The sequence below is a fragment of the Balaenoptera physalus genome (assembly GCF_965194825.1).
Source record: "Balaenoptera physalus genome assembly, chromosome: 4".
NCBI classification, from domain to species: domain Eukaryota; kingdom Metazoa; phylum Chordata; class Mammalia; order Artiodactyla; family Balaenopteridae; genus Balaenoptera; species Balaenoptera physalus.
The window spans coordinates 123,361,365-123,374,497 of NC_138891.1; the positions used below are offsets into that span (position 1 = coordinate 123,361,365).

Sequence of the window (13,133 nt, forward strand, 5' to 3'; positions counted from 1 at the left end):
GTATTTTCTATTTTCTCTTACCTATCATTACAGAGGTCTGGTGTAGGGGCCTGACAATTGACACAGCATTATAGAAACTGATTAATATTCAAATTAACTTTTGTTGATTAAATTAAACATACCTGGTTATTAAAAACTGGAAATGACATTTCAGGAAAATATTTGTTGTTTAGTTGTGATATTACCATTTCAATTTAGATTTTATATCTGCCTTAAAATATTTTATAGAAGAAATTATATGACTAGGACAAAGTTAAAAAAATGACACAAGACCACAGATTTTGTTTTATCCTAAACTCTCACTTTATAATATGAGTTGCTTCAGAAATATATTTCACATATGTAGAGAGCCATTAATTTACTTCATGGAAATTTTTGTCAGATTATTAAAAGCAAACAACTCTGAATGTTAATATTTCATATTTTAATAATTGGCTGACTTTGAATATTTTTATATTACTATTAAAATGATTTGATGAAACAGTCAAATGATATATTTTCATTATTTCTGACATCACGTATTAAATATACGAAATTAGAATTGCTGTGGCTTCTTTTTGTAGTCAGTAATGATTACTATTGTTTATACTAATTAAATGACTCTCTTAAATAAAAGGTCTGTAATGTTATATTATATTGCTTTACAGATGCTCCCAAGTTCATATCAAACCAAACAATTTATTACTCCTGGGAAGGAAATCCAATCAATATAAGCTGTGATGTGAAATCTAATCCACCAGCATCAGTCCATTGGAGAAGAGAGAAATTAGTCTTGCCAGCTAAAAACACCACTAATTTAAAGACATATAGTGCAGGGAGAAAAATAATATTAGAGGTAAGTCTTCATGTACATATCAACAAATTGTATTATTTTAGCAGTTATCTACTATTTTAGAACATGTTTAAATATCTTAGTATCTTAATATATTATATAAGATATATTTCTATCCTATAATATACATATACCCTGTTGTATATATTTCATGTTTACTTACTTAAGGGAAATTTTATGCATTTGGATCATGGCTCATTAATGGTTAATGTTTCACTACTTATATAGTAATATGGGTATATAGCAAAAGCCATTATTCTTAATGAATCTATTTTTGGAAAAAAACCACAATTATATCAGGAAAAAAATAGGGAGAAAGAATGAGTAATTTGTCAGTTATTGAGGGCCAAATGTTTAATTTCAGTGTTGCTACTGGACATTGAGTCTGTGGTTACACCTTCCTGCTCCTTAGACTGGTATATATAAATGCTATCTACTGACTACATATTTACACGTTCCTAAATAAACCAGATTTACTTGTTCATTGCCTCATTTTATTTTATTATTTTATATTAAGATTGTAGATAATTGTTTGTATACTGCCAAGTGTCTGGCCTCTAAGTTCTGTTTGAATACAATACCTTTAATTTAATAATTGCAGATTATGTGTGTGTATATCAATTTCCAAAGTTTATATAAGTCTGTGACAATGATCGTCAAGCCTCCCAATTTATGATGTTTTCATAACAATTAGGAATCTTCCTCAAACAACCTTTTTAGCTAAAAAGATGCTACATTTTCTCTACTAATTCAATATACATAAATTTTAAAGATGCATGTTTTAGAATAACATTTGAGATCCATACCGCATTAACTTAAAGGTATTCACATTGGTGCCATATTAACACTTCCACCCAAAAAATGGACTTAGTGTAACATTTAGTTGATACAATGATTTAGCTATCACTTCCCCCAAATGTTTGGATAGCTGACTGACTGTTTGGTAATTAAGCCACTTTGTCTAAATCTATTTCAATTTAAACTGTTTTTTTTTTTTGGTTTGTTTGTTTTTTGGCATCTGTATTAGAAGAACTATTGGCAAATTGACAGGGAGCTCAATGTCACAAAGACTTTGGCCAGATTCAATTGAAATTTTAGATATTTAACCATAGCAGAAAACTGAGGTTAGGTTTAACTTCAGTTTGGGTCACTGTATTAGTGTACTAGGGCTGCCATAACAAAATACCACAGACTGGGTGGCTTAAAAAACAGAAACAATTTTTCCACAAATTTCTGGAAGCTAGAAGTCCAATATCAAGGTGCCAGAAGGGTTGGTTTCTGTTGAAACGTATCTCCTTGGTTTGCAGATGGTGCCCTCTCACTGTGTACTCACATGACCTTTCCTCTGGGGATGCAGAGAAAGAGAGAGCGAGCTCTGGTGACTTTTCTTCTTATAAGGACACCAGGACCCACTCCTGTGATCTCGTTTAACCTTAATTACCTTCTTAAAGACCCTATCTCCAAATACAGTCACTTTAGAGATTAGGGTTTCAACATTTGAATTTTGTGGAGGGACATGATTCAGTCCATAACAGGTAGATTTAAGTTCATGTTTAAATGACAGACTGATCTGTAATTTCAGCTTTGCTTCATCTTGCCACTTTTCAGTTTCTGAAATAGCTCATAATTCTCTGTAATCAGTGTCAGCAACATTTATAAATCGACATTTAAATATTTTACTCATATAAAGCTTTCATGTCATTTAATCTTCTGCCTAAATGGCATTTCTCCCCACCCCAAAGTAAAAACTAAGCAATTTTTGTTTATACATAGCCAAGTAATGTTTGTTAAAGCGTTGACCTTGAGTGTAAACTTGTTATGTGTATACTATTTTCATAAATTAAATTTAAATCCTGAATAAATAATACAGATGAGTAACTAGCATAACTTAAAGACAAAATAAAGCAAAATAACAATAACAACAATAAAAAGCAATAATAATCATTACTAATTTTGAATTAGTACCATACATATTTCCTTAGGATAGTACATTATAATTATTTTTATTTAGTAATTATTATAGTAGTGACATAATTGCTAATTCTTAAGAACATATAAAAACTATAAAAAAATCAATTTTACAATTAATAACAAATTGGTCAATAATAGATTTCTTGAATTAATTTTTAAACTTCTTCCTTTTTCTTTGATTAAATACATATATTCATTTTTTAATTTATGATTTTTGAAAGTAACAAAACATTCTATAAATCCTTTGGGTTATTGCCAATAAATGCATTTCTAAAGGACATCCAAATTTGTTCATTTGTTTTGCCTAGGCACTCCCCTGAGGTAAGAGGACAAGTTTTCAATATATGAACAAAATTTGATGCAGGAGGTTTCTAATAGGTTGATTGGAATAATATTCTGCTCTGGATCATCTGTATTGTTCCTTGCCCTGAGTAAAGATGCAAACTGTTAAATAAATGATTTTCTCACCATGGAATATACAGAAAGAGGAAATCAAGTTTTTGGAGGTTTAGGAAAAAGACTTGCAAACTCCTTTATTAACATTGTACTCTCAGTTTATATTTTGGTGTTCAAAACCACATTTGTTATTCTGTTACATTCTATCAAAGCCCAGCATCTGAAGTAAACTTGAATTATTTTGACTGCATATTAAAATATGAAGAAGTGGTATCATAAGTAGATGTTTCTAGCACTTATTAGATAAATATCAATAATAAATTGCATATTTTAAACATTTAAATATTTAAAATAAATATATATTATGTATCTTTGTTGTATATTATTTTGATAAAATTATCTGTTATTTCACCGTGCTGGGATTGGGTGTACAACCCCTATTGGACTTTACTGTTTTCCTAGAATACACCAAATATACTGCAGGGCACATGATTTGGCCCAGTTGTCTAGATCTGTGTGCTCTTAATAGTCTGTGCTACTAGGGGTATTTTCTGTATTTTTTAATCATAAAACACGATAAAGAAATTATTTCAGATAGAATTATAAAGCTTTTATCTTTTGATAGGCAAACTCCCAGGAACAGAAAAACAACTGAATTGAGCTTTTTAAAGTTTTACTCCAGTTAAAATAGGTATATTTAAGTTACTTCATTAATCTTGAGGAGCTGTGCAATAGTCAGGATTCTTTGTCACGGCCTTCCTGTCTTTGCGTTGCATTGATTCAGTACACATTCTTCCCTATGGGGTATACAAATGTCTTTCTCATATGCCTGTAGAAGAAAGACATTTTTTTGGTCAAATTCCTTTCTCAGTAGTAAAATTATTTTAGAGTTAAATTAACCTAATTTATTAAAACCTGAATGTATGAAAAATGAATATTTTAGTCACTTAGAAGTACTTATATAAGAGCTGTTAAAGCCTCTAGTCCTTACACGTATGATCTATTCCTAGATGGACAGCTGACTAGAAGATGAATGACACAGCTTTTTTGTACTCTTTCAGAATTATCATCTTCAATGGACCTCAAAATTGCACTTTTAGTTAATAGCCTCCCATTAACACAAAACCATTTCCCCCTTTGGGGACAGACTTGAAATTAACAGCAACTCTTGTTGTAAGCATATTCTCTCTTAATAATAGTAACTGGGATTGAAAATTATATCTTTACTATCATCAAATCTCTTTTCTGAATTGATACTTCAGAATTTCGGTACATTATAATTACAGGGTTGGTCCCACCATTCAGCAATAGAATCCCAGAATGTTAACTTAATTATGGATTTCAAATGTGTAAGGACTGAGGTCAGCTATTTTCCACCTAAACTGAAAGAGAATTATAGGAATTGAACAGAAATGGAGGCAAGATACTGTTATTAGATATCAAGATAATGTGCCTATCTACAGGAATTGCTACACAAGGGCAATATTTCCTTGCAAAATGCCTTCCTGGAAAGAGTTTCCTTTTAAATGGGTCCTCATCTTTTGTTAGTATTTTATGTTCAATAAAGTCATAAGAGGAAGAGAAAGCTGACATATTTTGAGCCTTTCTTAACTTTAAATCTGCCTGTTCTTAGGCTACAACCTAGAAAACAAAGAGTTAACAACGCTTTTGGTACAAGATTCCTATTTTCAAAGTCAGGTCTGCAGCAGTTACAGAATACATATTTTTCAAACTGTGTACTACTTTCTGAACTTTCATTTGTAATTAATGATTTTTCTATTCAATATATGTAACAAAATAGTGGCATTTACTTAATAAATTGTTAGACTAACTATAATTTACCTGGGCCTATGGGTAGTACAGATACATGGATTACATCTTAAAAGGACAGAAAAAAGAGTTACGGCAGGCAGTTGTGAATAATTGAATATGTGTAAAGATGGTAAGGCATACTAGAGGCTATTTTAAAATTTCTGTGATATTATTTTAAAATTGTGAAATTTTTATTATTATACTTATTTTAGATTGCACCTACATCTGACAATGACTTTGGACGATATAATTGCACAGCCACTAACCGTATAGGAACAAGATTTCAAGAATATATTCTTGCTTTGGCTGGTAAGTATAGCACAGTAATTTCTGAGAATTCATAAAATATTTCTGGAAGTAAATAACATTTACATTTTGATAATCCTGATACAGGTTATTATTAGAAACAAAGAACTGGTGCTTAAAAATTTAGAACAGTTGTATCTGATATATAGTGAGGACTTCAAGATTAATTTTAACCCTGATTCTAATTCCCCCAACTTTATATATGACACATCTATGAAAGAAGTAGGAAACGTATGTCTTAAGACATCAAATTACATTTCATGTAAAGTAAGAATCTTGTCAAAAAATAAAAACAAAAGATATCTTTAGAGAAAATGAAATTAATCTATTTTAAAATTCTAAATTTGAAAGAACAAATAGTAACCTTATGTTTAAGCTAAATAGAAAATTTAGAGTTATGTAACTTGCTGAAATGTTTCATTTTGTATATATAAAGGCATTCCAGTTCTTCCCTTAAAGCTTAAAGATATAAAAATAATATCATGTAGATTAAAATTTACTTTAACTAGAAACCCTGATATGTTTTTATTTATATTTATGTGAGTATATACAAGCACATATAGTTATAGAATTTGCCATTATGTTTTACAAGACTGATTAGGAATCTGGAAATATACATTTTTATGCTTTGCAAAGTTCAGATGATGCAAAAATGTGATCTATTGTCTTCTAAGTCCAGGTCAAGAAATATCAGAAAATTACTGTAATCTTATGTTTTGATAGAATAAATAACTTCCATGAAAATATTTTAAAACTTTTTCAGAGTTCAAATATGTAACTATTCTTTTATATTGTTATGAATGATATTTATTTCTTTTGATTTGTAAATATATCTCAAAATAAATCATTAGTTGTAAAGATCAAAAGGGAAATTTAAAAGTTTACAAAGCTAATAATAATCAAATTATTGTGCAACTGTAAAACCTGCTATACTCCAATTCAAGTTTTATTTTACTACACTGGGGGGAAAGGGAGAGAAGGATTGTGTGAAACGGTTTTAGGGAAGGAAACAAGAAGGAAAAAGTTAAGATGAGAGGTAAAGTTAGAAGGGAAAGGAGGCTGAAGGGATGAAATAAGGAAGGAAATAAACCACTGTGCACTGTCTGCCAGGAAGTCATTAGAAAACTAATCTCAGTGAAAGTCATTGGAAGTAGACTCTACACATTTAGGCATCTGAATAAACCATAATACAAGCAAATTAAGTTCTAGGAAAATGAAACATGTTAAATCACATCAAATTCATTGACAATAAATTGAAGTATCAACTGTAATGGTGAGAAGAATTCACTACTCATATTAATTCCAAGCCTTAGTAAATTAGGCAATGTTCTTGTAATTTGTATGAACTTTTTATAAATAATAACTAGACATATGATTATTATATTACTATATATATTTATGTATAATTATATTAATACTGATGTACTGTTATATATTGTCTTTTTTTACGAGGCAATATATATGACCCAGTTTTCTATAAGGTAAAACTTGATAAATGACCAAACATTTTTTTCAGTTTTTGAGAGTTCATAATTCTAAGAAAATATGAAAAATAGAACATTATACTGTTGAGATTTAAACAATCTTATTAAATTCAAGGAAATACTAATGTCTGTGTACCTTCATATCTCACATTACTTACAGTAATATTTTTCATTAAAAAATATATTTTATACATATCCTTCTAATGAAGACATGAAATTAGTGAGTTTCCCTCTTTCCCACTATAATAAAAAACAGAAAATGTTCATTCAGGATAAGAGTTATTATGTTGTTGGAAATATTTCTCAAATACTGCAATTGTCCTCATATTCCAAAATCTTGTGACTAATACAGGCTAAAACTTTGTTTCAGAAAAGATATATTCAACTGAAATTGTTATGAAGATATAAAAATGAATTAGACACTGTATCTTAGGTGGGAAACATACCTTTAAATATCAATATTTATGAATATGATTCCTTTGAGGAGACTCCTTTATTTAATGCTTATAAAATTTAGTCTTTCCTACAGAATTCAAACACTAAAAGTATAATGTGATTTTAAATGAAATATTATGAGAAACATTATATAGAAATTTAAATATTTCAAAATATATGTTAATACCACCATTCAATATGTCATTGGCCTATTTGACCTAGTAAAAGGTCAAGCTCATTTGACTTATGTTATTTTACACTGTACCATATTACTTTGTTCCCAAAGAGCAATAAATTAAAACAGGCAAAATTTAGCATGAAATTTTGTACTACATATTCAGTGAAAAAAGGAAAAGTTACATTTTAAATTATTTTACATCAAAAATATTTTTTTCTTCCCTCCTTTCTTCCTTCTTTCCTTCCTTTTTTCCCTCCTGGATAATTAAATCCTACCTCTGAGCAAAGTAGGCATTTGTATATGGATGGGTTAGGGCACAGCAGCCTGGCATAAGGTGCTAGACCCTGAAAGGAGTGAATGGAGTTAGGGGTCTTCAGTGGTTCAGTGTTGGAGCCCAGGCTGTGTGAAAAGGATGTGCCTGTTTTAAAACAGAAACAGCAGCCCAGAGAGGAGGATTAGAACCTGATCAGAGTAAGGAGGGTTTTAAATGAAGGAGTGGGGGCAGTGATGGATGATTCATTTCTGCAAAGTTGGTAGGGTTAGTATGGCTAATATAGCTAATATAGTTATTTCACCTTTGGAGAAGAGATAGGGAAAAGGCAAAAATTAGAATGATCCTGGGCTGATGATTGGTTATTGGGAGTACTCTGGTCTTATGTACATAGATGGATAGAGAAAAGAAGTGAAGGTGGTGTGTGTGTGTGTGTGTGTGTGTGTGTGTGTGTGTTCAGCCACTTCTACAAGGAGCTTCCTTTGCCAGGAATGTGATTTAGAAAACAATTTCTGAGCAAATTCTACACACTGAGATGATTTGGGAGCTACAACATCCCAATAACAAAAGAGCACACTTGGCAGACAGATCTTGGTTTCTAAGTACCCTTCGTCACTGGGAGTAACCAGGGCTGTTTGTAAAATTGGCTGATTCTAGGAGTGGGGCAGGGAAGTACAAGATAAGCCTGGAATAATGTGTTGAGCCATAAAGAAAGGATTTTTTTTTTAAAAGGATGGCTGTATGTTAAAAACATCCATTATCCAACTTTAACAAACATCAGAATATACATTAATTCAGCCGAGGAACATCAATGGTTGCTAAAGAGGTTGTGAGAGTTAGATGAGAAAAAAATCAATATGTCTTAAAGTACCTACTCCCAAATTATTAGTTAGTTACAAAGGGAAAAATAGTAACTTTACAGTTGACAAAACTAGCAGATCCCATTTTGATTAAGTGATCAAAGTTAATATCATTAGCAATGAGAAAATTAAACTTGCATACTATCAAAAAGAGGCAATGGGAAGAACACAGAATAACAGCTGTGATATTCTTGCCAAAAATGAATAATCAGAATCTAGTGTGAGGAAATATAAGACAAATCCAAATATAAGACAAATCCAAGAGGTACCATCTACAAAATAACTAGCCTTCAAAGTGTCAAAGCCATGAAAAGCAAGGAATGATTGAGGAAAAGACACATAACAAATAAATTCCATGCATACATCCTTTTGTTATAAAGGACATTATTGGAATAAGGGTAAAATTTGGTTGTGGTCTTTGGATTAGATGGCATTTAATTATTTCATAGATCTTATGTGGGAGGTTGTTATGTTGCAGAAAATAAATGCTAAAGCTAGCATCATGTCAACTTACTTTAAATAGTTCAGATTAAAAAGAAAAGTTCCATGCACTATTCTTGCAAATTTTCTATAAATATACATTTATTTTAAAAGGATAAAGAATAAAAAGGAAAGAAACTAAGGCCAATAAACAAATATGCATAAGATAGAGCCGCTTTAGAAAAGCAACATAACTTGTGAACACAGGTGACTATCTTAATAAATAGCCACATCTTTTGCATGTGTGCATACATACTTTGATATATGATCCTGTAAGTTGCTTTAAATTATTAAGAAGAGCATTTTTCATATTAAATAATCATTTATTCACATACTACTAATGTTTTAAAATATTCAGGTATAATTTTCACTCTAAAATATAGCAATTTATTTAGACATTTCTTTTAAATCTCTTAATAAGTATGATGATAGCATAGCATTGTTCTTAACAATGGAGATACAGTCTTCAGTAACAGTGAAAATATAACAGGGTATAGAAATAGGCATATGGATGCCACTCATATTCATGAGCTGGATATTTCACCTCCATGCCTCCCATTTATTTTGCCATTATCTCTGTTGGGAAAGAACAGCTATATAAAGTTATAGTAAGAAGAGATAGAAATGATTAGCTAAATTGAATCATGAGTACTCATCTTCATAATTGTCATAGTAGTTCAATGAATTACACGAGATATTTATACCTATTTTATAGAAGAAAGTTGCATTCACAAATTAGGAAAAAATATGTAAACACATTTGTTGTTATATCTATCATTATAACAATTTAAATAATGAGTAGACTAAAATATTGGCTAGATCAAAGTGCTCCAGAGGGCAACATTCCTTTTTATGGTACCGTTTCCTACGTATGACCTTAATGGGTCAAGTCCTATTCTTTAACCCCATCTTTGTTTTTACATTTTCACAAAAGTAATACCAAGGAACCTACGATTGTTCATTTCTAGAATGATTTTTTTAAAATAAGAGATATTTCACTGTGCTTTGATTAAATCACAGAAACCCTTCTATTAAACTCTGGCTTCATATTCATGGGCAAAGATTGGTCCAGTCCTCTTTGGTCTAGTTCTCATCTTCAGAAAAATGAAATACTTTTTTTCTATAATTTTATGGGAAACACAACATTTTTCACATGTGATTGATAACTAATTTTGTTAGGTTAATGTTTATCAACATGCCAAATAAAAATAAAATTAGAGACTGAGACAGAAGGAGATTTTTTTTAAGGATTTCATCATGAAATTTTTTAAAATGTACCTCCTGGTGACTTTCTAGCTAGGAAGCATACTTTGTTTTTTTTTTATTTAAATGCCTATCTTGGAGCAAATTAAAAATGTAGAACACATAAGGATAAATGAAATTGCAACCATATAGTTAACAATTATCATTTCTTCTTTATAGTTTTCTACTTCCAATAGATCATAATTTGACAAGCCATTCTGTATATGTACATGTGTATTTTAAAGAGCTTTTCCTGAAAGACTTTATCTTTTCAGCCCCATCAAATGATTTTATGCATAATTTTCTTAACTTTGTTAATTCATTTCATCATTGCTATACTTAGTTTTTAACTGTAAACTTTTCATATTAAACCTTAATATGGAGATCTCACCTTTGCTTCATTAATAGACACCCTTTTCTGATCAAGTTACCTTCTCCTGGGCAGTTTCAGGGGAGGGACTCTGCTGTAAGCTGTCAGCAGTTAACACTTCCAGCACTGGGGAAAGGGAGACTTGGACCTGAAGGGGGTTTCAGCATGCCACAGCAGCCTCTCCAAGATCTACCTGAGAAGACCATTGCGAGGACTAAGTGAGGAAATGCAGCCAAAGCACTAGCACACGGTGTGTGCTCGACAAGTGTTAGTGACTTACTATTATAGCCAAATTATAGTTTATATTTGTCACTTTTCTTATGGGTATAAGAAATAAACTATAAACAATAATCCATATTGTTGATGTCTCTTTAGATATAATACCCAGATCTGGACATCACAGATGAATGCACAGTAAAATCTGAAAATGGGATAATGACCTTGTTTATTCTGAACACTGTATTTTATTAAATAATACAAAATTTCATTTGATTTTGCCACATTTTTCCTTCCAGTGTTTTTTCCTACATCTTTTTTCACACAAACTGCTATTAAGTGAGGTCCCCTGTGCTATGTTTCACAATTGATTTCTTTTTTTAACCTCAGTTCAGGACTCTGTACTTACCCCTATTAAATTTCATCATGCCCATTTGAGCTCATCATTTTAATCTACTGAGACCCTGTCAAATCCAATATTTTTGCTCTCTTTCTCAGATTGATCTAATTCACAAATATCATGAAGCAGTTGTCTGTATTTTCACCTAGGTCGTGGGTAAGCCTATACAAGTCATTTTTGTGAATAGAGACCATCTTACAGGTTAAACTGGATCAATTGAACAGAATTCTGTAGATATGGAATTATAGTCAATCTACTTGCCCTTGTACCTGGACAGCATTTTATCCAGACCCTTGTTCTGTAAAACTTGAAAGCAGGTTAAAAGTAGTTCACTTGAAAACACACTTTCTTCAACTGAATATAAAACTAGATTTCTCCTACATGATCAGTTTTATGATCTAGCCTGGAAAATCTACATCTTTCTCTTTTTTTCCTATATTGTAAGGCAAGCTTTTATTTGTCTTCAAAAACTATTTATGACATCCTTGTAATTTCCTCATGCCCATACTCCTCTGAAAAAATTAAACTAATATAACTAGATATTATTTTTAGGGATCCATGCTTGTATCAATTCTGAATGACTTATTAATCTACTCACTCAGCATACATAAAGTGTGATTCTGGTAGGTGCTAAGCACTGGTTTAGATCTTGGGAATCTGAAGATGAATAATACTTAGCAACTGATTTTCACAAGTAAGTTATAGTATAAAAGATATGAGTTGCAATAGAAGTGTGAATCAAATGCCTGGGAACACAAAATGAAATTATGATTTTAATTCTTGGGGAAAGCTTCAAACAGGTATCAACTTTTGAACTGAATCTGAAGGAGTAGAAACAGATCCAATGAAGAAGTAGTAGAAAGATGGAAAGAATCAAGATGGGAAAAGGCATGAGCATTTAATGGAGGACTGGATGGCATATCCTGTGGGTGGGTCAGTGGTGGTGATATGAATAGAAAGCCAGTAAGAAAGCAAATTATGGATCTCCTTAAAAACATTCATCATGCTTACATTCTGTTACATCATATATACAGCAAGGGAAGTTTGGAGTTTTTAGTCATAAAGCAACATGATCCACTTATCATGAAACAACTATCTTGATTTCTATGTTTCTATTTCTATCTTTCTAAAAAGCCTAATATATAAATGTATGTGTGTGTATATATATATATATATATATATATATATATATAGAGAGAGAGAGAGAGAGAGAGAGAGAGAGAGTATATATATAAAATATATATATAAAATTAGGGAAATGGATTGCTTTTCTTTTGGTCTGATGAATGTCAATATAAAAAAAATAAGCCTTTTTTTTCTTTTCTTTTCTGTTTTTCTCTTTGTTTTTTCTCCCTCCCTCCCTTTCTTTCTTTTTTTTAAATAAATTTATTTATTTATTTATCTATCTATCTATCTATCTATCTTTGACTGTGTTGGGTCTTCGTAGCTGCACACGGGATTTCTCTAGTTACGGCGAGCAGGGGCTACTCTGTGTTGCAGTGCAAAGGCTTCCCATCGCAGTGGTTTCTCTTGTTGCAGAGCACGGGCTCTAGGCACATGGGCTCAGTAGTTGTGGCTCATGGGCTCAGTAGTTGTGGCTCACGGGCTCTAGAGTGCACGCTCAGTAGTTGTGGTGCACAGGCTTACTTGATCCGCAGCATGTGGGATCTTCCCGGTTCAGGACTCAAACCCATGTCCCCTGCGTTTGCAGGCAGATTCTTAACCACTGCACCACCAGGAAAGTCCCTTTCTTCCTTCCTTCCTTCCTTCCTTCCTTCCTTCCTTCCTTCCTTCCTTCCTTCCTTCCTTCCTTTCTTTCTTTCTTTCTTTCTTTCTTTCTTTCTTTCTTTCTTTCTTTCTTTCTTTCTTTCTTTCTTTCT

General features: G+C 31.5%; 1 protein-coding gene across 3 annotated transcripts in view; it reads left to right on the plus strand.

Moving 5' to 3' along the window:
- Positions 1-13,133, plus strand: part of NCAM2 (neural cell adhesion molecule 2) — a 491,886-nt gene that overhangs the window by 376,339 nt on the left and 102,414 nt on the right. For all 3 annotated transcript variants that reach the window (XM_082460389.1, XM_082460390.1, XM_082460391.1), the window contains exons 10-11: positions 648-835; positions 5,224-5,320. In XM_082460389.1, the coding sequence (XP_082316515.1) occupies positions 648-835; positions 5,224-5,320 (285 nt within the window). The remainder of the gene's footprint in view (positions 1-647; positions 836-5,223; positions 5,321-13,133) is intronic.